At 33.9% G+C, this 24,248-nt stretch overlaps 1 protein-coding gene and 1 pseudogene across 1 annotated transcript; both read right to left on the bottom strand.

Moving 5' to 3' along the window:
• Positions 1-1,001: 1,001 nt before the first annotated feature.
• On the bottom strand, positions 1,002-3,574 carry LOC139842646 (uncharacterized). The gene is made up of 3 exons (XM_071832763.1): positions 3,192-3,574; positions 2,072-2,738; positions 1,002-1,371 (listed from the first exon to the last, which is right to left on the bottom strand). The coding sequence occupies exons 1-3, from the start codon at positions 3,337-3,339 to the stop codon at positions 1,002-1,004; spliced, it is 1,185 nt and encodes a 394-aa protein (XP_071688864.1). The 5' UTR covers positions 3,340-3,574.
• A 260-nt stretch (positions 3,575-3,834) lies between these two features.
• Positions 3,835-6,424, bottom strand: LOC139845123 (eukaryotic translation initiation factor 4B3-like; annotated as a pseudogene).
• Positions 6,425-24,248: the final 17,824 nt, after the last annotated feature.

Genomic DNA, 24,248 nt, shown 5'->3' on the forward strand with positions numbered 1-24,248 from the left:
GCTTATGGTGGTGGACTGCGGGTGGTAGTCACTAGGTGGTGTTGGTGGTTGCTAGTCGTAGTTGGCCGCTGTTTGTTCGTCCATTTGGGACCGGGGGTTTGTAAATGTCATTATAAAAGTGGCGAAGATGACTGGTTCCTTCATGGTTTGATTCGGCTTTTGGTTCTGTTCGGTAGCTGCTGGTTTAGTTCATTCATTCCATCTTTCTCATCGTCGAGTCGTTTGCGGGTTTGATGTGGTTGCCGGCGTTGTTGACTTAGTTGACTTCGGTAAATAGGCCTCGGGTTAAGTGTTCTTGGGTCTCCTGGTGATTGGTTTGAATTTGCGATTTCTGAGGAGTACTGTTGCGGGGTTGAATTCGGGATCGAGTTTATTTGTTTATGTTTTAGACTTAGGTTTGGTGGGTTGTATTTGTTTGATTTTTCAGTTGTAATTCTTATAGTGCCTATGTGTGGCTCATATTGTTTAGAACGAACATAGTGTCTCTAAAGATTGTTATGATCTGTTTAATGTTGTATCACCGAAACCTCGATTCTTTAATATATATACTATTAATATTTTTGTCAAAAAAAAAAAAAAAAAAAAAATCCAACTAGTTTCGTGTAAACAAACGTTAATAAAATAAATCGTTTACTTTCAAATTGATTGTTCACCGGATGTGAACGTAAGGGGTCAGTGGTCAAATGCGTAGTCAACTGGTCAATAAACATAAGAAGTGAAAGATGAGACGTCTGTTTTCAGGATGTGTTGTCCTTTCATCATCTTTTTCATTTTTGTCCATATCAAACGTGCTGTCTTACAACATATACAGCAATCCATTGAACTAAAATGCTTCGAATTAAACCATACATATCAACAATTGCATTAATATCTTGTTGCACCAACAATTGGGCCCGACTGTTTCTAACTAGAATTCCAATTAAGCTGTCAAAATTTTAACTCAAACAACTCATTAGTGTATTATAGAAAAACCAATTAATGTATTATTTTAGTATCATTAATTAATTTGTTGGTGAAGCACAATCAATGAATTTACAAGTAGTATTTCCTTTTTCTCCTGAATTCGCCTTTATGAACTTGTAGGCTGTCACAAGGACTTGTTGCATAGAATTATTCATCAATGCTAAGTTTAATCGTTGAACAATTTCTAGAGGCTGATAAACAAATTGCTTGCTAGTGTAGGAATTTAAAAGAGCGGTCGTTCCTTCCCTTAGAAGTGTCCGATAAGGTTCGCCTCTACCATACATGCTTTGAAGTAACGTAATGTTTGTTCCGTATTGTGTTGAAGCCAATGGTCCAAAAACAAGTGCTACTGTTAAATTCGGGCTCAGTACATTCCAATAGCATTTGTGTTGGGGCATCATCCACATTCTAGTTCAAAACATCATAGGAAATTAGTAGGTTAGATCATATTTTAAATGAAGGGTAATATTTATACCATCAAATTTGATTTATACACAATACATTGTACATTTTGTTAAACTAAATACATCAGTGAGGTGTAATCAGTCACATATTCATATACAAATACATCATCATATGAAATATAAATGGATATTTTGAATGAAAACACATCCATTATATTGAAGTTGAATGCTTATTGTCACCGTAAACATATTCATTATATGAAATTGGAATGCATACCGTTGTTATTTTATTAAATTTTAAAATAAAAACTTTATTTTACCCAAACATTAATAGTATGAAATGTTTGTTTATCATATTCGATTTCAATCTTCAATATAACTAACATGTTCCAAGAGCAGATGCTAATAAGATTGCCAACATTGTACATCACATTTCTTTATTGGCTTTAACATCACATGTTTTGCTAGGTTCGTTATACTTTAATAGTTTGGTTCAAAAGTATTATTTATGTATGTTCTATTTTTTTGGTCATTGATTCTTTTGTTGGGTCTATATTTATTTTGTGTAAACATGTTCGCTTCAATGTGCTGACAGAAGTAGATTGTGTGTTTTATTAATGTCGAATGGATGATCAAACTTGGAAAGTATATTTGTATGATCAATTAAATTTTATGTTAAATGTAAAACAGATAATAAAACTTACTGGTATGGACACGCAGAAGAATTGAAGAATGGTTCTGGAGGCAACGGAGGTAAAGGCGGTAATGGTGGCAACTCTGGAAATGGTGATAATGGAGACAACTGAGTCACTGGTGGCGACAGCAGATGAACCTCAGGAGAAGGTGACACTGCAGGCGGCTGAGTAGGTGGCAATGGAGGCAAATCAGGCGACGGTGACATTGCAGGCAACTGAGTCATTGGCGGTGATGGAGATAATGGCGGCAATTGAGGTAGAGGTGGAAGTGGCGGCAATTGAGGTAATGGCGGCAGTGATGGCAATGGAGATAATGGCGGCATTGTTGGCCACGGAGTAAGTGGCGGAACATTGAGGTGAGGAGGAGGCGGTAGATGAGGGTCAGGTGAGGACGATGGTCGGCGACAGAAGGGGGAAGGCGTGGTAGGTTGAGCAACCAAGGGGTCCACCCTATACATTTGATCATCAAACAGTTTAAACATGAGTCTGAAGTCTTGGGCGGGACCGCCTGCTGCCCCGCAACCCTGCCCGTTGCCGGAGATCTGTGCCCGACAACTACTCATGTCCGATACACCTGGAAATGAAGTTGCGAACGCGCCTAACCAGTTTGTAGTTGCTTCCCTTAACACTGTGAACTGCCCGTTCTCACCCGGGCAAGTTAGTAATACTCTTATTCCTACAACATATCATCACAAACTTAAAAAAAACATTCAATGATAATTTTGTTTTGTTATAGGCTTACAGCTAATTATATTACTCTCTACATCTCAAAATAACTGTTCTATTTGACTTTTCAAAGTGTTTGTTTTTAAATTTTGATTTTAAATGCTTTTATTAGTGATATATAATATTTAATGAAAATCATATGATGAATGGATTATGCTTTTAATTGTGTTTTCATTGGTATAACTTTCATAAAATATTATATGATACAAACAAAAATATTTAATGTTAAAATTGTATAAGATAGACTTAAAAAGTAAAGCGGAACAGTAATTTTGTATTCCAATAATTTAAAATTATTTTTTCACATCCGCCGGATTATTTTGGTTGTATATATCCGACTTGGTTAACGTTGATTAAGCTTATAATTAAGGTGTTTAAGAAAGTTAAAAAGAGTATAACTCACCACCAAGAGGATAATCAAGAATGCTAATCTCCCCATCTTTGCATTGATCACAAAAGACGGTACCACTGACCATCGTATCTCCACGAGCTCCATCAATGGTCGCAACAACAACCAACACGAGACTTGTCACTACCCAGTTCATCATCATTACGACCACATTACATAAACAAAGTAATATCTAAACAAATCATTGTATAAACAAGCTAATAATAAGAATAACACTCTTTTAACCCTAAAACTGATAGTATGTATACAACCACTGATCCGTATGGTATAGGTTATGGAATTATGTAGTATTTGTGATTGGGTTGTGTGAGAGCAGAAAAAATGGTTTGATGTAGCTCACAACTACCCAACATATATATATATATAAATAAAGATGTTAAAATTTAACAGAAAAAGATTGATAAGTCATAAGTAGAAGGCAAGAGTGTTTGTGTGATCTAAAACATACACAATCTTTGCAGCCAGAAATTTTGGTAACAAAATTAACCAAATCGAACACACAAGAGACATGATTACATGACTCAAGAATGCACATATCCGATATTTATGCTCAAATAAATAAAAGGTTTGATACATGTACTCAAGTTTGAAGGGGGGGGGGGGGGGGGGGGGGGGGGGGGGGGGAAAACTGAGGTCATAACGACAAGAGAATAAACATAGATTAAAACAAGTATGCACATTAACCCTGCAAAATCACTCTACTCATCAAGTCTATGAAAAGTTGCAATAGTACCAACCAAAACATGAAAGAACAGAAAAAGAAACTTGCCACAAATCCAATTTGGACCACTCATTGCTCGTTTTTCCGATTCAAATCATCACTTTTGTGCATCTTCTTCTTTTTCAGGTTCTTCTCTATGTCCGTTATAGCTATTGTCACCACTATACATCATAAATAATATGAAATTTAGATGAATATATTCTTTTTATAAAGAACATGTATTTAAATCAAAAGGTATTTCTAGTACCACAAATACGAACTATGTAAGATGCTAAAACTTAAAACTGTCATGGAATATATTAACGCTTACCTTACCTATACAAATTTCAAAGTCAAAGAACAACTTAGCTCCGTCACTAGCTAACAATGGATAATATACCAAAGAGAAAATAAAACAAAGGTACGGCATGCAGGGCAGATCATAACATAATCATAAGAAATCATTTAAGAGGAAATCCATGATATGTAAGGGAAAGATATACTTAGAAATCATAAATCAAGTAGTGCAGTCTATACATATGACCATGGTGATCAAACAGCATAGAATATGAGGTGTTATTTGTTTTTAAAAATGTTTTTGTCTAATGATCTGCGGCGGACCAAGTCTATAGAGAGAAGATGTTGCCTAAAGGTATGCTGAATAGTGTAGACTGTTTGTTTTTATGCAGCAAAAATATCTGCGCGTTCGCAGACATAAGACATAATAAGATTTACAGACTGAAAAACAAACACCGGAGTGTAACATATGCAAAACAAAATACAGAAAAAAAGCAGCATGCAAACTAATCGGTCCATTATAAGTGCTTTACATACACAGCAAACCAAAAGAACTGCTTGAAGAAGGAAAAGTAACAAACCTACAAAAATTATTGCAATAATAAAGATATAAACCAAAAGAAAACTGCACATAATGCTATAAGTGGTTGTTAAATATAGATAAAGAATTTGTAAACGTATAAATGTGGTCACAAAAATTCACTCTTTTGACAAAATTTCATTCCTCGTCACTGAACTTTACATCAAATTTTACTCCTCGTCCTTTTTCTTTTTTTTGTGCATCCCTCGTCCCTAATGTATCACAATTCTACATCCCTCGTCCTTTTTCTCGACTCCTCGTCCTTTTTCTTTCTGTCAATTCTACATCTCTCGTCCCTAAAAAGGACGAGGGATGTAAAATTGTGATACATTAGGGACGAGGGATGCACAAAAAAAAAAAGGGACGAGAAGTCAAATTTGATGTAAAGTTCAGGGACGAGGAATGAAATTTTGTCTACAAAAAGCTTAATAAATCATCTAATTATCATCTCATGACTAGAAACAAACCTAGCTTAATTATAACGGCAATACAAGTTAACTAAGCAAATCAACAATGGCATACACATTAAACAAACAAACAAACAAACAAGGCATATTACACTGAACATGTAACAAGTAACAATCAAAGTATTATACTATTATATGAACCGAATTAACATGAAGTAATGCGAATATCAAACCTTGGTGGAGAAACATCAACAACTTCTTCTGTTGTATTCTTTCTCCAACTCCTCTCAGTCGAATCCTCATTAGACCTCGGCTTCCCACGACCCATCTTAAACCGATCAACCGAACCTAAATCTTTAATCTTGGTTACCTCAAGTTTCTCATCAATCTCTTTCCAATCCTCACCCTGTTCCTTCAACACCTCTTCCCTCGGCCTCGCATCCCGGATTCGCACCGCTCGTAACCTTCACCGTCTCCACTTCTCCAACAACCGACAACTTCCTAGGTTGAAAATTCAACCTAGGCCTACTCACATTCGCACCATTCACTACATCCAAATCACCATCACCTCTCCTATCCCTCTAACTATCAAACGCACCACCAAACTTTCGCACTTAACATCCTTCTTCCGCCCCCAATTATCCGAATTATCCGCCTCATTGTTCGATTCAAATCCCATTCCCATTCTTCTCAAACCCACCACCACCATTAGTCGATTTTTTCTCAGCACCCCAATTATCAGTTTCATCCGCACATACTAGGTCTCCTACCTTCATCATCGCCATTGCCATTACTCCTACCCGGTCCCCACCTCCAAGATTCATTACTATTCCTATAACTGCTATAAGATCTGACCCACTGCCTAATCTAGTTCTATCCAACTCTTCCGCGGTCCGTTGTCTCGGACCGGTGGGAAGCATCATCATATCCTCAGTTGTCAAACCCGTATTTGCTTTATAACTATTATTATTAACCTTACCAGTTACAAATTCACCGAGAGATAGAGTCGCACCTTTTTTTTTTTTTTTTTTTTTGGTTTTCGTTTGGGTTGCTGTCATCAAATCGGGGAAATCAGAAGACGCAGCGGGTGTTGGGGTTGTTGTTCTTGTTTGAGTTCGTCTTCGTGTTCTTCAGAATCTAAAGCCCGGGCGCCAGGTTTGGACCAAGCGCTCGTTACGGTCGCCGTCATGATTGCGTTTTGTTTTGTGTTTTCGCTGGGTTTTGTGGAGGAAGAAGAAAAATAGGTTTTTCAGAAGTATTCGTTTTATTTTTTTTTATTTTTTTAACAGTTTTTTAGCCCCGTGTTAATTAGATGATTAATTGTAAAATGCATATGTAAACGCAAAACGTCAAACGTAAAATAAAAATTTTAAACAAAAATGAAAACGTAAACGAAAAATGTAAATGCATATGCAACATAACCATAAAACGTAAACGTCAACGTAAATTGTAAATGTAAAATGTAAACGTAAATTAATACGTAGAAGTAAAGCGTAAAACGTAGACGTAAAGCGTAAAACGTAGACGTAAAGCTTGAAACGTAGGTGCAAAATGTAGGCGAAAAACGTTAAAGGCAAACGAAAAATGGAAAAACAAAACGCAAACGTATTTTGACATGTGACCCAACATGTCCAACTCGTTTTTCATGTATTGTCATCATAGAGGTTCTACATTCAGATACTAACGTCTAATACCGAAGAGCTACTTATGATGCTTGGGTCGAAAAGGAACACCATAAATGAATATTCAGATACGTTTTGTAAACATTGCATTCTTTTGAAAAGGAACACCATAAATGAATATTTAAATCAAGGGTTTTCGACATCTGATGATTTCTACATATAGACAATCACCGTAAATAATAGTTTACAATAGTACTTCCGTTGACAATGCAGTCAAAATAAGATACACGGTGATGATTTGGTGAATGCAACGTTTCCTTGAAAAATATGCCATGTAAGACTCCATGCACATAGCTTGTCTAACATATAAGCAAACAGCGGAAGACTTCTAGGGAACCTGAGAATAAACATGCTAACAAGTGTCAACACAAAGGTTGGTGAGTTCATAGTTTTAATGTTTTGCATAATCTGTACATAAAGGTGGATCACAAGATTTCAGTTGTTTCATCCAGAAATGTTTATCAAAATATTCTACAAGATTGAGCACCCTGGTAACTAAACTTAACGTATATATAATTTGTACCCTTTGTATAATTATCTTAATAATACACGCAAACCAACGTGTACGCTTCTCAAATAGCATACGTCCGTTAAAAGGCTAGTGCTCTAGCTCGGACCGGGATATCAAGCCCTATGGATCCATATACTGCTACTCGCGCCCACCAGTTCTTATAACCGGCAGTTACTAGTTACCAAAGCTAAGGGATTTTCGGTTCAAACTCAGTATAGAATTTAGTATGTACTTGTGTCCATTGTTTTTAAAATAAAGTGCATGTATTCTCAGCCCAAAAATATATATTGCAAAATCATTTAAAAAGGGAGCAAACGAAACTCACCTTAGCAGCACATAAAGTTGTTCATCGTAATTTGACCGAAACTCGGAATATCAAATAATTGTAGATCTCAACCTAGAGAACATATGTTGGTCAATAAATGTCTATCAAGCTAGGTCAAGTCATAGTGTATCTCAATCCTAATGCTCGAGATTGACATACAAAAGTTATCAAAAGTCATTTCAAAAAGTCAATCTGATTCAATACTATAGTTGAATGATTATGATAATCGAAACATTTTAACATTTCACATAGTTTCCCAATTCTTGTAAAATTAGACTATAGTTTTTATAAGGCTTTAAAATATGATAAAATAATCAATTTTGACAATTGTTTAACAAAACAAGACGTGCCTTATATAAGGATTCATTTACTTGGCTAGTAATATTCAAAAATCCAATTTATCAATCTTACAAACAAGTTGTTTAAATATCCATTGCAGATTCAAAAGCAATTTTAATTAATGTCAATCATAATTCAGTTGATCATATCTTTTAATTCGTTCACCGAAATTACGCGATTTCTAAATGAAAAGTTATTGATTTTTCGTCAACTTTCCAAAAACATGCATATCATATACCTTTATCGGTAATATATGTATTTAATTCGTGATTCATCATAAACTGTTAAACGACGAAATTTAGCATACAAGCATGCATAAATATATATACTCGAGCACTAGATATGGATACACAATTAATATATAAAAGATAAGATATAAATGATCACGTATCAATATTGTGATTCAATATTGTAGGAAAGTACATCGACGCAACGGAGATGATAAACACTAGGTTTGACTTGCCAATAATACCCATGAACATTACCCATAACCTCTATAGTTATAACCCATAGTTTTCCTAGCTCTATCCCGCTCGAAAACCCATTTTTGAAAGTGACACGCTCATAACCCCGTCGTAGTATTTTATGTATAATACTAATAATAATACTCCTAATTATAAGATTAATAATAATATTAATCTTGATAATAATAATAATAATAATAATAATAATAATAATAATAATAATAATAATATGTAAGTGTATGTGTGCGAGAGATAGAGTGATACACCAACTAAAAAAACGTTCGAGCTTTATAGACCTGGCCTGCCCACCATAGCCATGCGATCGCATGGTTTGTGTGAGGGGATGCCATGCGATCGCATGGCTCCCATTTCCAGCTCACATCTGATTTTGTCCTAACGCTTGTCGACATATTTAAATATAATATATATAATATATTTAATTTATATAATTATTTATATATTATATTATATTTACGTGCATAGTTAATTTGTAACTTTTGCTCCGATAAGTTGTACGTCGTTACTCGACTTATGTCCCGTTTCCGGTTTTTAAATGTCCTTTCGTACGCTGAGAAAACTCACTCTTTATGTTTCGTGACTCATACCTTTGTCAAATTATATACTTAAATTATCCATAAACTATATCAATAGAATTGTAACTTATACACTTGAGTGTTTTGGTCATTTACTTCTATAAATCATCGTCTCGTAGTATATACATATACATATATACATTTTCATTTTAAAATAGTGTTTTACTGTAGCAAAGTTTTTTTACTGTAGCAAATAGTGATTTTCGAAAACACTGTAGCTTTTCGGGTACTGTAAAAATTCGAAAATACTGTAGCAAATTAGTGTTTTGCTGGTTCATCTTAAACGTTTTAGTTAACTTATCTAAATATCAATCGAATCAATAATTGAATGTTACTATCATTTACAAAATAACTTGGAATCATATATATATATATATATATATATATATATATATATATATATATGTATATGTATATGTATATATATATATATGTATATGTATGTATATATATATATATATATATATATATATATATATATATATATATATATATATATATATATATATATATATATATATATATATATATATATATATGCACATTAAGTTATATATATATATATATTGTTCGTGAATCTTCGAGAACAGTCAAAAAATAATTGATTACATGAATATAGTTCCAAAACTTTGAGACTCAACATTACAGACTTTGCTTATCGTGTCGAAAACATTAAATCATTTTAAGATAAAGTTTAAATTTGGTCAAAAATTTCCCGGTCGTCACATTTATGAAATGATTATTTTTCCGACACATTTTTGTTTCCACCGGATTACTTCCAAAGACGATATCGTATGAGCAAGCCTTTATTTCTTCGTATATGTCAAGGTATATTGATTTTTTCTCAAACCCTGATTCCTTCGTATTTTAAGTATTATATTCAAAAACACGATGCTACTGGATTACTTGGTTTTAATATCGTTCAAAAAATAATATCCGTCATACAACAACTAGCATATGCGGCTTCCGCCGATCTTTTTGATAAGTATTTGCATATGTGTGATCAAACTTCGTATGATTGTTTAAATAATTTTTGCAAATGTATTTTTCACTTGTACACAATCAGATGTTTGAGGAAACCAAATGCACAAGATGTGCAACGTTTGATCGCTAAACATACGAAAATACATGATTTTTCGTGGATGCTAGGAAGTGTCGATTGTATGCATTGGTTATGGAGAAATTGCCCAGAACGTTGGAAGTGTCATTATACACGAGGTGATCATGATGTCCTGACAATAATGCTTTAAGTGGTAGCTTCGTATGATGGGTGGTTTGACACGCTTTTTTTAAACCGCAGATCAAATAGGATATGAACGTACTTAATCAATCCGATTTGTTTCACGATTTATTACATGGTGAAGCTCCACCATTTACCTTTACGGTTAATGGATGTACGTTTAATAAGGGTAATTATTTGGCGGATGAAATTTATCCGGAATAGTCAACATTAGTGAAGTCCTTTAAAAATTCGATAGACCTGAATCCTGAAAACCTCAAAACTCAAAAAATATCAAGAATCGACAAGAAAATATATTGAATGCGCATCTGGAATTCTACAAGGCTGATGTTAAATTGTTCAACATACGCCAAAACCATATTATATAAAAAAAATTAGAAGAATTATGCTAACTGCGTGATTTTAAATAATATGATAACCGAGGAAAATGACTGTGTATTTTGTTGACTCGAGGAGATTTATCGTCCGGTTCGGCATACACGAAGAACAATCCAAGAAAGGGTTGACGCGGAACTTCGGGTGGACGCGAAAATAAGAGATGCATGCGTTAACTACTACGAGATATGCTTGTGGAACATGATCAATCATAGATTGAATCAATCAAGGATTGAATGCAATGAGGGGTGGATGTAGTGACCCGAACTTTTCCATGTTTATATATATATATATATTAAATGAAATTGTTATTTACATGATTAAGTGTTTCCAACATATTAAACAATCAAACTTGTTAAGACTTGATTAATTGAAATAGGTTTCATATAGACAATTGACCACCCAAGTTGACCAGTGATTCACGAACGTTAAAACTTATAAAAACTATATGATGACATATATATGGTTATATATATAGTTAACATGATATTATAATAAGTAAACATATCATTAAGTATATTAATAATGAACTACATGTGTAAAAATAAGACTACTAACTTAATGATTTCGAAACGAGACATATATGTAACGATTATCGTTGTAACGACATTTAACTGTATATATATCATACTAAGATATATTATATATCATAATATCATGATAATATAACAATTTAACATCTCATTTGATATAATAAATAATGGGTTAACAACATTTAACAAGATCGTTAACCTAAAGGTTTCAAAACAATATTTACATGTAACAACTAACGATGCCTTAACGACTCAGTTAAAATGTATATACATGTAGTGTTTTAATATATATTCATACACTTTTTAAAGACTTCAAAGCACTTATCAAAATACTTCTACTTAACAAAAATGCTTACAATTACATCCTCGTTCAGTTTTATCAACAAATCTACTCGTATGCACCCGTATTCGTACTCGTACAATACACAGCTTTTAGATGTATGTACTATTGGTATATACACTATAATGATCAGCTCTTAGCAGTCCATGTGAGTCACCTAACACATGTGGGAACCATCATTTGGCAACTAGCATGAAATATCTCATAAAATTACAAAAATATGAGTAATCATTCATGACTTATTTACATGAAAACAAAATTACATATCTTTTATATCTAATCCATACACCAACGACCAAAAACACCTATAAACACTTTTATTCTTCAATTTTCTTCATCTAATTGATCTCTCTCAAGTTCTATCTTCAAGTTCTAAGTGTTCTTCATAAATTCCAAAAGTTCTAGTTTCATAAAATCAAGAATACTTCCAAGTTTGCTAGCTTACTTCCAATCCTGTAGAGTGATCATCCAACCTCAAGAAATCTTTCTTATTTATAGTAAGATATCTTTCTAATACAAGGTAATACTCATATTCAAACTTTGATTCAATTTCTATAACTATAACAATCTTATTTCGAGTGAAAATCTTACTTGAACTTGTTTTTCGTGTCATGATTCTGCTTCAAGAACTTTCAAGCCATCCAAGGATCCTTTGAAGCTAGATCCATTTTTCTCATTTCCAGTAGGTTTATCCAAGGAACTTGAGGTAGTAATGATGTTCATAACATCATTCGATTCATACATAAAAAACTGTCTTATTCAACGTTATAAACTTGTAATCACTAGAAGATAGTTTAGTTAATTCTAAACTTGTTCGCAAATAAAGTTAATCCTTCTAACTAGACTTTTAAAATCAACTAAAAACATGTTCTATATCTATATGATATGCTAACCTAATGATTTAAAACCCGGAAACACGATAAACACCATAAAACTGGATATACGCCGTCGTAGTAAAACCGGGGGCTGTTTTGGTTGGGATAATTAAAAGCTAAGAAGAACTTTGATTTAAAAGCTATACTTCTGGAAAAATGATTTTTATTATGAACATGAAACTATATCCAAAAATCATGGTTAAACTCAAAGTGAAAGTATGTTTTTCAAAATGGTCATCAAGATGTCGTTCTTTCGACGGAAATGACTACCTCTTTCAAAAACGACTTGTAACTTGTATTTCTGACTATAAACTTATACTTTTTCTATTTAGATTCATAAAGTTAAGTTCAATATGAAACCGTGGCCACTGGAATCACTCAAAACGGATTAGAAACGAATAAATGGCGAGTAAAACAAGATTGATAAAAACTACTCATTTTACCTACGTGAAAGTTAGTAATAAATCTATTCCAACCATAACCTAATTAACTTATATTGTATATTATGTAATCTTGAGATACCATAGACACGTATACAATGTTTCGACCTATCATGTCGACCCATCTATATATATATTGCGGAACAACCATAGACACTCTATATGTGAATGTTGGAGTTAGCTATACAGGGTTGAGGTTGATTCCAAAATATATATATAGTTTGAGTTGTGATCAATACTGAGATACGTATACACTGGGTCGTGGATTGATTCAAGATAATATTTATCGATTTATTTTTGTACATCTAACTGTGGACAACTAGTTGTAGGTTACTAACGAGGACAGCTGACTTAATGAACTTAAAACATCAAAATGTATTAAAAGTGTTGTAAATATATTTTGAACATACTTTGATATATATGTACATATTTGTTATAGGTTCGTGAATCGACCAGTGGCCAAGTCTTACTTCCTGACGAAGTAAAAATCTGTGAAAGTGAGTTATAGTCCCACTTTTAAAATCTAATATTTTTGGGATGAGAATACATGCAGGTTTTATAAATGATTTACAAAATAGACACAAGTACGTGAAACTACATTCTATGGTTGAATTATCGAAATCGAATATGCCCCTTTTTATTAAGTCTGGTAATCTAAGAATTAGGGAACAGACACCCTAATTGACGCGAATCCTAAAGATAGATCTATTGGGCCTAACAAACCCCATCCAAAGTACCGGATGCTTTAGTACTTCGAAATTTATATCATATCCGAAGGGTGTCCCGGAATGATGGGGATATTCTTATATATGCATCTTGTTAATGTCGGTTACCAGGTGTTCACCATATGAATGATTTTTATCTCTATGTATGGGATGTGTATTGAAATATAAAATCTTGTGGTTTATTGTTACGATTTGATATATATAGGTTAAACCTATAACTAACCAACATTTTTGTTGACGTTTAAAGCATGTTTATTCTCAGGTGAATACTAAGAGCTTCCGCTGTTGCATACTAAAATAAGGACAAGATTTGGAGTCCATGTTTGTATGATATTGTGTAAAAACTGCATTCAAGAAACTGATTTCGATGTAACATATTTGTATTGTAAACCATTATGTAATGGTCGTGTGTAAACAGGATATTTTAGATTATCATTATTTGATAATCTACGTAAAGCTTTTTAAACCTTTATTTATGAAATAAAGGTTATGGTTTGTTTTAAAAATGAATGCAGTCTTTGAAAAAAAAACGTCTCATATAGAGGTCAAAACCTCGCAACGAAATCAATTAATATGGAACGTTTTTAATCAATAAGAACGGGACATTTCAGTGGAATGGGGTGTTGATAATGTGTATGGGACCTTATGATCGTCTTTCACCAACATCGAGTGATCAATCACCATGTCCCGGTCTTTATGGATTTACCTTAATCAAAAATGTGATGATTCTCAGGCAAAGTCACGAGTAATTCACAAAGGCTAGAGCAAAACATCCAAAATCAATAACCTAAAATAAGAGGCCAAGCTCCCTATTTATAGGTTTGAAATATTCACGGAATCAATGTCTGCGCATTCTCTATTGATCCGCATTAACTATGCGGGACATCTTGGCAATATTTGGTTTATGCGGGCTTCCGCAGTGCAATAATATGATATGAGCGGTTGTTGCTTATTCACGCAGCTTTGATTGCACTTGCCTTTATTTTTCCTTTTGCACTTAAAATATGCATATACATGTCTATGTATATGATCAAGTCCCCCCAGTTTATTGTGTTACATTTTTGCAAAAAAAATGTAGCATAATAAACTCTAAAAAATGTAGTTAAAGATGTTTCAAGAATCCGCAATCATTATTGCCGTAGCGAATATGTTACCGTTAGACTTATCCTGGCATAGTAACGACTATATTATCATTCCCGAATTAGTGTCACATATTTTATAGTCGCTAAATTGAGCCGTTGGAGTTCTCAATTGACCTATATATATTGGCAAACCATAATTTTAGAAAATTTACATTGCCATCTTTCTTTCTCTTATTTGCAAAATAAATCAACCATCTATTTACAACTTCAAAACACCGCCATTCTCAAAATGAAGATTCAAGAGATTAATCAGAAGGAGAACCCTAAAAACTTTATTGTCAATCGACTAAAGAGCCCATAATCGAAAATTCCCAAATCGTCGGCCAAGAAGGATGCTTCGAATGAAACCGAAAGAAATAAGCGAAAACTTATTTCACCCATTCCTTTTTAAAAGAAAAGGGCCAGGCAAAACGCGAAAAATATGGTTGAAAACCCAGTGATTTCAGACTACAGCTCCCAGCCTAAGACCAGTAAGTGTGCTTACGTGTATTAGTTTATCTTATGAATATTGTTTGTCAATGTTATTTAAGCTCTCTATTGCGCTTTTATGCAGCAGACCAAGCTAGCAGCCCTGCTGAACCAAGCCAACTATCCCTCGTTAAATATGAAGACACATTCCGCACTCCGCCAAGCGTGATAAGCTCAGTGAAAATCGATGGTTTTCCTGGGTATTTATGCGCCTCATCATCTGCCACAATGGAGCAACACCAGCAGATGAAACTGGAGATTCCAGATGACCTTCGTCATGAATTCGCTAAACTGTCATCTGCAGACGCACACAACTGCTTTGTGCAAAACTTCTACATGGCTTTTAACTTTGCGTTCGACGTGATTGCTCGGAAAGAGCAATTTTATGACGTTCTAAAGAGTGAAAAACTCAAATTTGAAGCGGAGCATTCCAAATTGGTCCAATCTGAGAAGAAATGTTCCGCCCTTTCCGCAGATCTTCAAGCTTCCAATGAAGCTGCGGAAAACTTGAAGAAGCAATTGTCTACCAAGGCAATTGATGAAAGTAATTTGAAGGCGCCAATGTGGCCTTGAAAGAAGAACTTGTCAAACTCACCACCGAACGCGATAAAGCCTTTTCCGTAAGGCCACTGCGGAGTTAAATTTTTCGATACTGCGGCAGCACTTGACCTTTTTTTGGGCAAAAAGTAATGGATTCCTACCCTGTCTCTCAACATTTTGAGACCTACGTTGCTGCGTTGCAGCAACGTGAATGGGTGAACATTTTGACATAATTTTCGCAAGTTTGTGATGTACCAGATTCGCTTCCGCAAGAATTAGCGGATCTCGTTTGCCCTCCTGAAGAGGCGCAAGAAATTTTTGAACGTGCAAAGGCAGATATAAGCGAAATCCCCATCCCTCGACTTAGATAGTGAAGAATATGGATGATTTTGTAAGCGCATGTTTGATGTAATTAGCTTTGCAGCTATCTCTACGATTTATTAATAAAGTTCCTTTTCAATTTCAATTGCACTCTGACGTGTAAAGCAGATCTGAACGTGCAACTCGAGCTGTAAAGGGAAAATGGGGTAGGTGAACAGTGCGCGCCGCGCACTCTCTTTTGTGCGCTTGGCGCACCCTACTTTCCAGCAACTTTTCTTCCTTTTTAAGCCCCTTTCCACCTTTATTCTAAAGGACACCAGTTCACAGTCATTTCATAGGCTAAGGTTACGATTCAAGGTGATCCTTGGAGTAATTCAGGATCACCTAATCCATCATTTCGATCCGGAATCAAGAATCATCATGATCATCATCCAAGATTTCTTCAAAAGGTCGATTCTTGTTAGTTCAATGAATTCTATCTTTATTTCCAGTTTGTTATTGTCTTTAAATATGATTGTTAGCTCATTCTTTTTATGCTTGTCAAGATAAATAACCGAGATATTGAATGTTTGTTTTTGATTGATTGTTCTTATGCACGATAGTTTGATGTTTGAATACAAGAACCATTCTTGTTAAGTTTAATCTTTTCGATTCAATTAGTTGGTATATTTGTTTAACCAAGAAACATCATCTTGTTAATTTAGTATATCGATTTACACCTAGTGACAAGTGTTTGCCCGTCTTTTACCAAAAGGGGTAAGTTGCGTTCAAACGATTAATCTATATAGGAATGTAAGAACGACTCTTGTAGATACTTTCGGATAGCTTAATTGATATGTGTAGTTGTCTAGGAGAACGATCAATTCCCTAGAATATGTTATACATATTTTCACTACTCAATTCCATATAGCTAATAGGTGTTAGAAATTTGCCTTATCTAGTGACGTTTATAGGGATTCTATTACTACACTTAATTGATTACTTGGGTTGGGTGAATTGAGCATTTAACCGGGCCAAGGGGATGAACTAAGCTAAACCATTAGTTGAGATAGGAGTGGATCATGATCAACACATCATTGGCATGATCATCATTCAAGTCTTTAGACTAGTTGAATTAGTTGATTACAAATAGGAGGTCTTAGATGACAAGAACATCACTTGCATCGTGTAATCCCGTTTGAGTGTTTGCGCAAGATTACTCTTGGTAAACCGATCAATTAGTTCTCGTGCATAGTCAATCAATCCGGTCTTAATCCATAATAACATTCAATATCGAGGGTAAAAAGTCTAGATGAGCATATTCCTTTAATTTGATATAAAAACTATCTTTTCATTTTTATAAATCTAAAATACCAAAAATATTGTCTTTTAAACTTATTCCTTTATTAATTTGCCCATCGTTAAATGGCAACACAATATCTTGTATTTGTTTGATTTCATTTTATCTAGTTAAATCCCAATTTAGTTTATACAATCTTAACTTACACATATAACTGTCCTTGGAACGATACACGGATTTTTACCATTATCTATACTACTACACGATTGGGTACACTGCTCGTAGTTGTGTAATAGTTCTAATAACCGGTGTTTTTCCTAATATAAATTATATATCACGTTTTGCACATCAAGTTTTTGGCGCCACTGTCGGGGACAGTTGTGTCAAGATAAGAATTGTTGACTAAGTTGTGATTATTATTTTTTAGATTTTATCATTTTTTCGTAGAATTTTTATTATATTTTTTTATCACTGTTTAGTGTCGGTGCTTTTATTCTTTTCTAGTTTTTGTCAGTTGCAGGGAAATGGTTGACCACAGGAATATGACAATGGGTGAGAGAATGAGAGTAGAACGAAGGAAACTAATCAAATTATATTTATCTCCTAGTGTTACCAACAAGGGTTACCAAGAGAAAGAAAAAGATGAAGTTGTGGTTAACACTAAAAACATGTCTATGAAAGAGAGGATGATAGTCGAAGGTTGCTGCCCGTGTTTTTATGGGTCTTGGCAATGTTGCATGAATCCGGACGTAAAACATTCGAGTCCCCTACCCACTATGCAACTTTTTACCGATCATTATGCAACTTGTTACCGATCATTATTCACCGTTGATTCTGTTTCCGTAACATTGAAATGTGACAGAGTCCAGTCCAGCTCCACAACTTATAACTTCACAATCTATTGTGCAAAATGAACTGGTTGTTGAAAAATGTACTCGTTTAGCTCCACTTTCTGAGCTTTTGCAGGATTTCCCCGAGTTACATTCTTACTCTTCTAGTTATATAGATGAGATTGTGGTAAAGGAGGAAGTCGGTTCGCTACTCGTTCTCATGGCTAATGGCTATGAACCTACAACTGAAGAATTAAAGGAATTGAAGCTGGAAATTGAGCCCCGCTCAATAGTTGAGATTCATAGCGGGTCCACGCTTATTCCAGAGGATGTCAATTTGAGGAAGACAATCTATAAAGACCAATTTGACCAAGATCCACCAATAAGAATAAAAGTTTTACTCAAAACCGCACTTGGAGGGGAGTCATGTGTTAACCCTTGGGTTAGGTTATCCTTTTTCGGGAAACTAAAAAAGGATTTATCACATATAATATACACCACCCGAGGTGTAAATGATTGGCTCACTATTCTGATTCGTGGAACTTTTTCCACCGACTTCATGTCTCGTCCGAAAAAGTATGGGAGAGATTAACCCTACTAGGCATTAAATTTGGGGTCGAGTCGAGTGCATGATGCGTTAATAAAAGTGCACGATGTTTTTCAAGGTTTTAGTAACACTAGGATTAAAATTCAGCAAGGTACCTATCAAATTAGAATTTGTGTGATGAAGATCAAGGAATGAAGGATGCACCATCGCTCACCTATATTCCACGATCTCCGGTTTTTGAACCTAGGTTTTTCGAACTCCTTTTTTCTCACTATTGCCCTCTCGAATTTAAATTTTACTGATTTTAGTTAATGAGGGCATTACTTAATCTTAAGTGTGGGGGGAATCGATGGTATAAATTCTCACGGGTATTCAAACGGTATTCAACTTGGCTTATTTTCGTAATTTAATGGGAAATTTTAAAATTTTTGAAGTAAAGGCCTTAATGGAAAAACCAAGTGTTGGGGATTTTACCATCTTTTCGAATTTCTATCACCAAATTTTGCAAGAAAAGTGTTTTAAGGTACTTTTGGCTTGAAAAAGAAAACGAATAAATGTCACTTAACTAAAAGGATGCATCTAGTTCATCTTTGAAGGAAGTAAAGTCTTCCGAATTTTTACCTTACTTGATATAGCAAACTTCCTAAACTATATCATTTCATACCAATATCATATCACGATATAAAGGTACAGTGGGAAGGGAAAGTCTTGAACTTTTAAACCAAAAAATAAACTTGGTAGGGTAAATCCAAGTCGCTATCTACTGCAAGACCGATTACGGTGTATAAGCTGGAGCAGGATCTGTCCCACGCGATAGCTTAGTCTTCGCAGTTTTAACCTTTGATCTAAAATGTACAAATTGTCATGAAAGACCGATATTAATATCGCGTCAGGGGGCACCCGGTTAAGAGTTCCATGATACTACAATCATGGAGGAGGATAGCTTGCTAATCGCCGACTGAGACTTCGGTTTTCAGTTACCCTCAACCGGATTTTGAAGTTAAAACAGGAAAACGTGTCTAGTGTAAAAACTAGCATGACATTTTTAAAATCATAAAACGTTTTCTTAAGATCCAATTTTCCCTAAGGATCCAAATTTTTCAGAACTTGCAACGAAGTTCACTTCTCCCGATTACTCCAAATGTGTGCGTGTGTCTCATATAGCGTGAGTTTTGTGTTCCAAAATAACGTATGTGTTTTGTGTACTTCGTATGACTAGTGTAAACTTGTGTACTATATCGTGTGTGTGTGACTTCCATTATTGTGTTCTCCAATAAATATGTATGTTTTCTATTTTATGCTTTGTATTAATATAGCAAGAGTTAAGTGTGGGGGGTTTGATATTGCTTAAATTAGACATATCTTTAGTCACAATATCGAGTCCTGTTGTTATTTATTTCGTATGTAAACATAGTATTTCCGTTTGTATTTCATATTATTGTAATATAGTCTAGAATCATTGTAAACTTGAAGAAATATCGAAGATTATGAATGATGCTGCTCAGGGATCGAAAATAAGACCAGAAATCCACAAAAGTAAGGTGCGCGCCGCGCACCACTAGCAGTGCGTGCCGCTCACAAAACCAAATTTTGATCAGAGAATCTCCAGAGACGAAATAAGAGAAAGCCAAGGGAGTGCGCTCAGCTCACTCAGTGCGCTCAGCGTACTTCCTCCGCGCACTCTGGCGTGTAAAGCAGATCTGAACGTGCAACTCGAGCTGTAAAGGGAAAATGAGGTAGGTGAACAGTGCGCACCGCGCACTCTCTTTTTTGCGCTTGACGCACCCTACTTTCCAGCAACTTTTTTTCCTTTTTAAGCCCCTTTCCAGCTTCATTCTAAAGGACACCAGTTCACAGTCATTTCATAGGCTAAGGTTACGATTCAAGGTGATCCTTGGAGTAATCCAGGACCACCTAATCCATCATTTCAATCCGGAATCAAGAGTCATCAGGATCATCATCCAAGATTTCTTCAAAAGGTCGATTCTTGTTAGTTCAATGAATTCTATCTTTATTTGCAGTTTGTTATTGTCTTTAAATATGATTGTTAGCTAGTTCTTTTTATGCTTGTCTAGATAAATAACCGAGATATTGAATGTTTGTTTTTGATTGATTGTTCTTATGCGCGATAGTTTGATGTTTGAATACAAGAACCATTTTTGTTAAGTTTAATCTTTTCGATTCAATTAGTTGGCATATTTGTTTAACCAAGAAACATCATCTTGTTAATTTAATATATTGATTTACACCTAGTGACAAGTGTTTGCACGTCTTTTACCAAAAGGGGTAGTTGCGTTCAAACGATTAATCTATATAGGAATGTAAGAACGACTCTTGTAGATACTGTAGAGACCCATCCTAATCCATCCGGATGAAGTCCATATCGATTATAAACGATTCACAACAGTTGATTACATCGCGAGGTACTTGACCTCTATATGATACATTTTACAAACATTGCATTCATTTTTGAAAAGACAATCTTTCATTTACATCGAAAGTTGACGGCATGCATACTATTTTATAATATATCTAACTATAATTGACTTAATAATAATCTTGATGAACTCAACGACTCTAATGCAACGTCTTTTGAAATATGTCATGGATGACTCCAAGCAATATCTTTAAAATGAGCAATTACACAGCGGAAGACTTCTTTCATACCTGAGAATAAACATGCTTTAAAGTGTCAACCAAAAGGTTGGTGAGTTCATTAGTTTAACATAAATAATCATTTCCATCATTTTAATAGACCACAAGATTTCATTTTCAGTTCTCATAAATATACGTCCCATGCATAGAGACAAAAATAATTATTCATATGGATTGAACACCTGGTAACCGACATTCACAATATACATATAAGAATATCCCCATCATTCCGGGATCCTCCTTCGGACATGATATAAATTTCGAAGTACTAAAGCATCCGGTACTTTGGATGAGGCTTGTTGGGCCCGATAGATCTATCTTTAGGATTCACGTCAATTAGGTTGTCTGTTCCCTAATTCTTAGATTACCAGACTAAAAAGGGGCATATTTGGTTTAATAATCCAACCATAAAATGTAGTTTTAAGTACTTGTGTCTATTTCTTCAAACATTTATAAAATCAGCGCATGTATTCTCAGTCCCAAAAATATATATTGCAAAAGCATTTAAAAAGGGAGCAAATGAAACTCACAATACTGTATTTTGTAGTAAAAATACATATGACGATATTGAACAATGCAGGGTTGGCCTCGGATTCACGAACCTATATCAGTTATATATATTAAAACATATAATTAACATGTAATAATAATCAATCCCGTTTATATATTATTTATTTAATTTAGTAATATATTTGTTATTTTTAAAGGTTATATATATATATATATATATATATATATATATATATTTTGTATATTAATATTTATATATATAGTTATATTAATATATTTATAGATTGATAATATTATATTATAAATTAATAATTTGTATATAAAAATAATACTAGTTATGATAAAATTCATGTTGATTCTAATAATAATAATAATGTTAATAAAAAAATAAAAATGCTTTTAATATTAATAATAATGATAATACTACAAAAAATAAATAAAAAGTTATATGTTAATAATATTACTAATATTTGTGATAATAATAATATTAATGATATTAATAATAATAATAGTACTTTTACTAATAATGAAAATAATAACGAAAATAATAATAATAATAATAATAATAATAATAATAATAATAATAATAATAATAATAATAATAATAATAATAATAATAATGAGTAATAAGTAAACTACCTCAAAGAAGTATTCCTAAAAAAAAATGTCCAAGTCCGGGTTTGAACCCGCGACCTCTCGTTCACCCATCAAACACTCAAACCAACACGCCAAATCTGTTTTTCTATTTTTAATCAGATACAAATTATTTACAAACCGTATTGTCTGTTTCCCTATTTCTCCTTCATTTAATCGTACAATATCACCATCTCCATAATCATAATCATTATCATTATTATGATCATCACTATCATCATGAACCTCATCATCTAATCGTGTAACCATGGCATCCGTATTATCATCATCATTTTTATCATCATGACCTAACCATAGTCATTATTCTAATCACTTCATCATTCAGCCTACAATTCAGTTTCCTCATCATCATTTGTTAACGGTATTATCGTGAATCATAAACATCATCCTGCAACATCCCATCGTGCCATCAATCACAGGAACCATCTTCATTATTCGTTAAACAGAAGCAAAGTGTATAGCATCAGTTTAAGCAGCGAAACAGGAAGCTGTAGCAGTCATTCTTCAATTGTTGTTCGATCAGAAAGGAAAACTAAAATATATGAAGCAGAAGAAACGAGTAGCATCACCATCATCTTTCTCATCATATCCTACTAATCATCAATGTGATTCATCAACAAATCACAATCATGATCATCCTATCTAAAATTTTGATTTGGCCCAAATAGGAAAAGAGATATATATTGGCTTAACAACAGTTTCACAAGTCCATTAACATCTAACCCACACTATCGGCCCAACTTCATGATAATGAAATACGGCTCAATTGAAAATCAACAAGCAGCAATACTTTGGCCAAATTCCAAACAATAGTTGGTGACAAGTAGGGTTTACATGTTTGTTTGCTCCCTTTTTCTTTTATACGAATATTAGACAGAAACAACAATGATTCAATAAAAAGCAATCATCCTCTTACTTTATCACATGGCCATAAGCTAGCAAAAGGAAAAAGGACAAGTAGCAAAATTAAAATAAGTCTTGGTGGGGAATTAAATTAAATTTCGGTGGAGTGTGGGGTTGATCAAGAAGAAAACCGACAGAATATATATAACTTTCATCCACAAAGTCAAAGTTACTAAAAAAATGTAGGAAACGTCCATTTTCTGCAGCAGTAATCAAACATATGGTGTTGTTTTGGTGATCGCTGGAATGAAACAGAAGTACAACAGATTAACGAGTAGTAGCAAAAAAATAATAGTAATATAGTAGCGAGTGTTGGTGCATGATGAGAGTGAGGGTGTCGTAGATAGTGAAGGATGGTGGTTGATAATGCTAAAAACAAACATATATTTCATAGCATTATTCCTCAAGAAAGACAAGCTTTTAGTTGCAATTGTTCTATTTACAAGTGATATTCGTTTAAATAATAAAAGGTGAAGACAAAAGACAGATTCGACGAATTGAAGACGCAAACGACCAAAAAGCTCAAAAGTACAAAAGACAATCAAAAAGGTTCCAATTATTGATAAGAAACGTCTTGAAATTACAAGAGTACAAGATTCAAAACACAAAGTACAAGATATTAAATTGTACGCAAGGACGTTCGAAAATCCGGAACCGGGACCAGAGTCAACTCTCAACGCTCGACGCAACGGACTAAAAATTACAAGTTAACTATGTATATAAATATAATATAATATATAATTAATTATATTAATTATATATATATTATATTTATA

The sequence above is a fragment of the Rutidosis leptorrhynchoides genome, chromosome 4 (genome assembly GCF_046630445.1).
Source record: "Rutidosis leptorrhynchoides isolate AG116_Rl617_1_P2 chromosome 4, CSIRO_AGI_Rlap_v1, whole genome shotgun sequence".
Taxonomy (NCBI): Eukaryota; Viridiplantae; Streptophyta; class Magnoliopsida; order Asterales; family Asteraceae; genus Rutidosis; species Rutidosis leptorrhynchoides.

Bases quoted from the DNA above. Each gene is read 5' to 3' on its own strand.
- LOC139842646 (XM_071832763.1), bottom strand. From the start codon at position 3,339: ATGATGATGAACTGGGTAGTGACAAGTCTCGTGTTGGTTGTTGTTGCG. The intron at 2,739-3,191 runs GTGAGTTATACT...GATATGTTGTAG, and splicing joins TCTTGATTATCCTCTTGGTG to GAATAAGAGTATTACTAACT. The intron at 1,372-2,071 runs GTAAGTTTTATT...GTTTTGAACTAG, and splicing joins TCTTCTGCGTGTCCATACCA to AATGTGGATGATGCCCCAAC.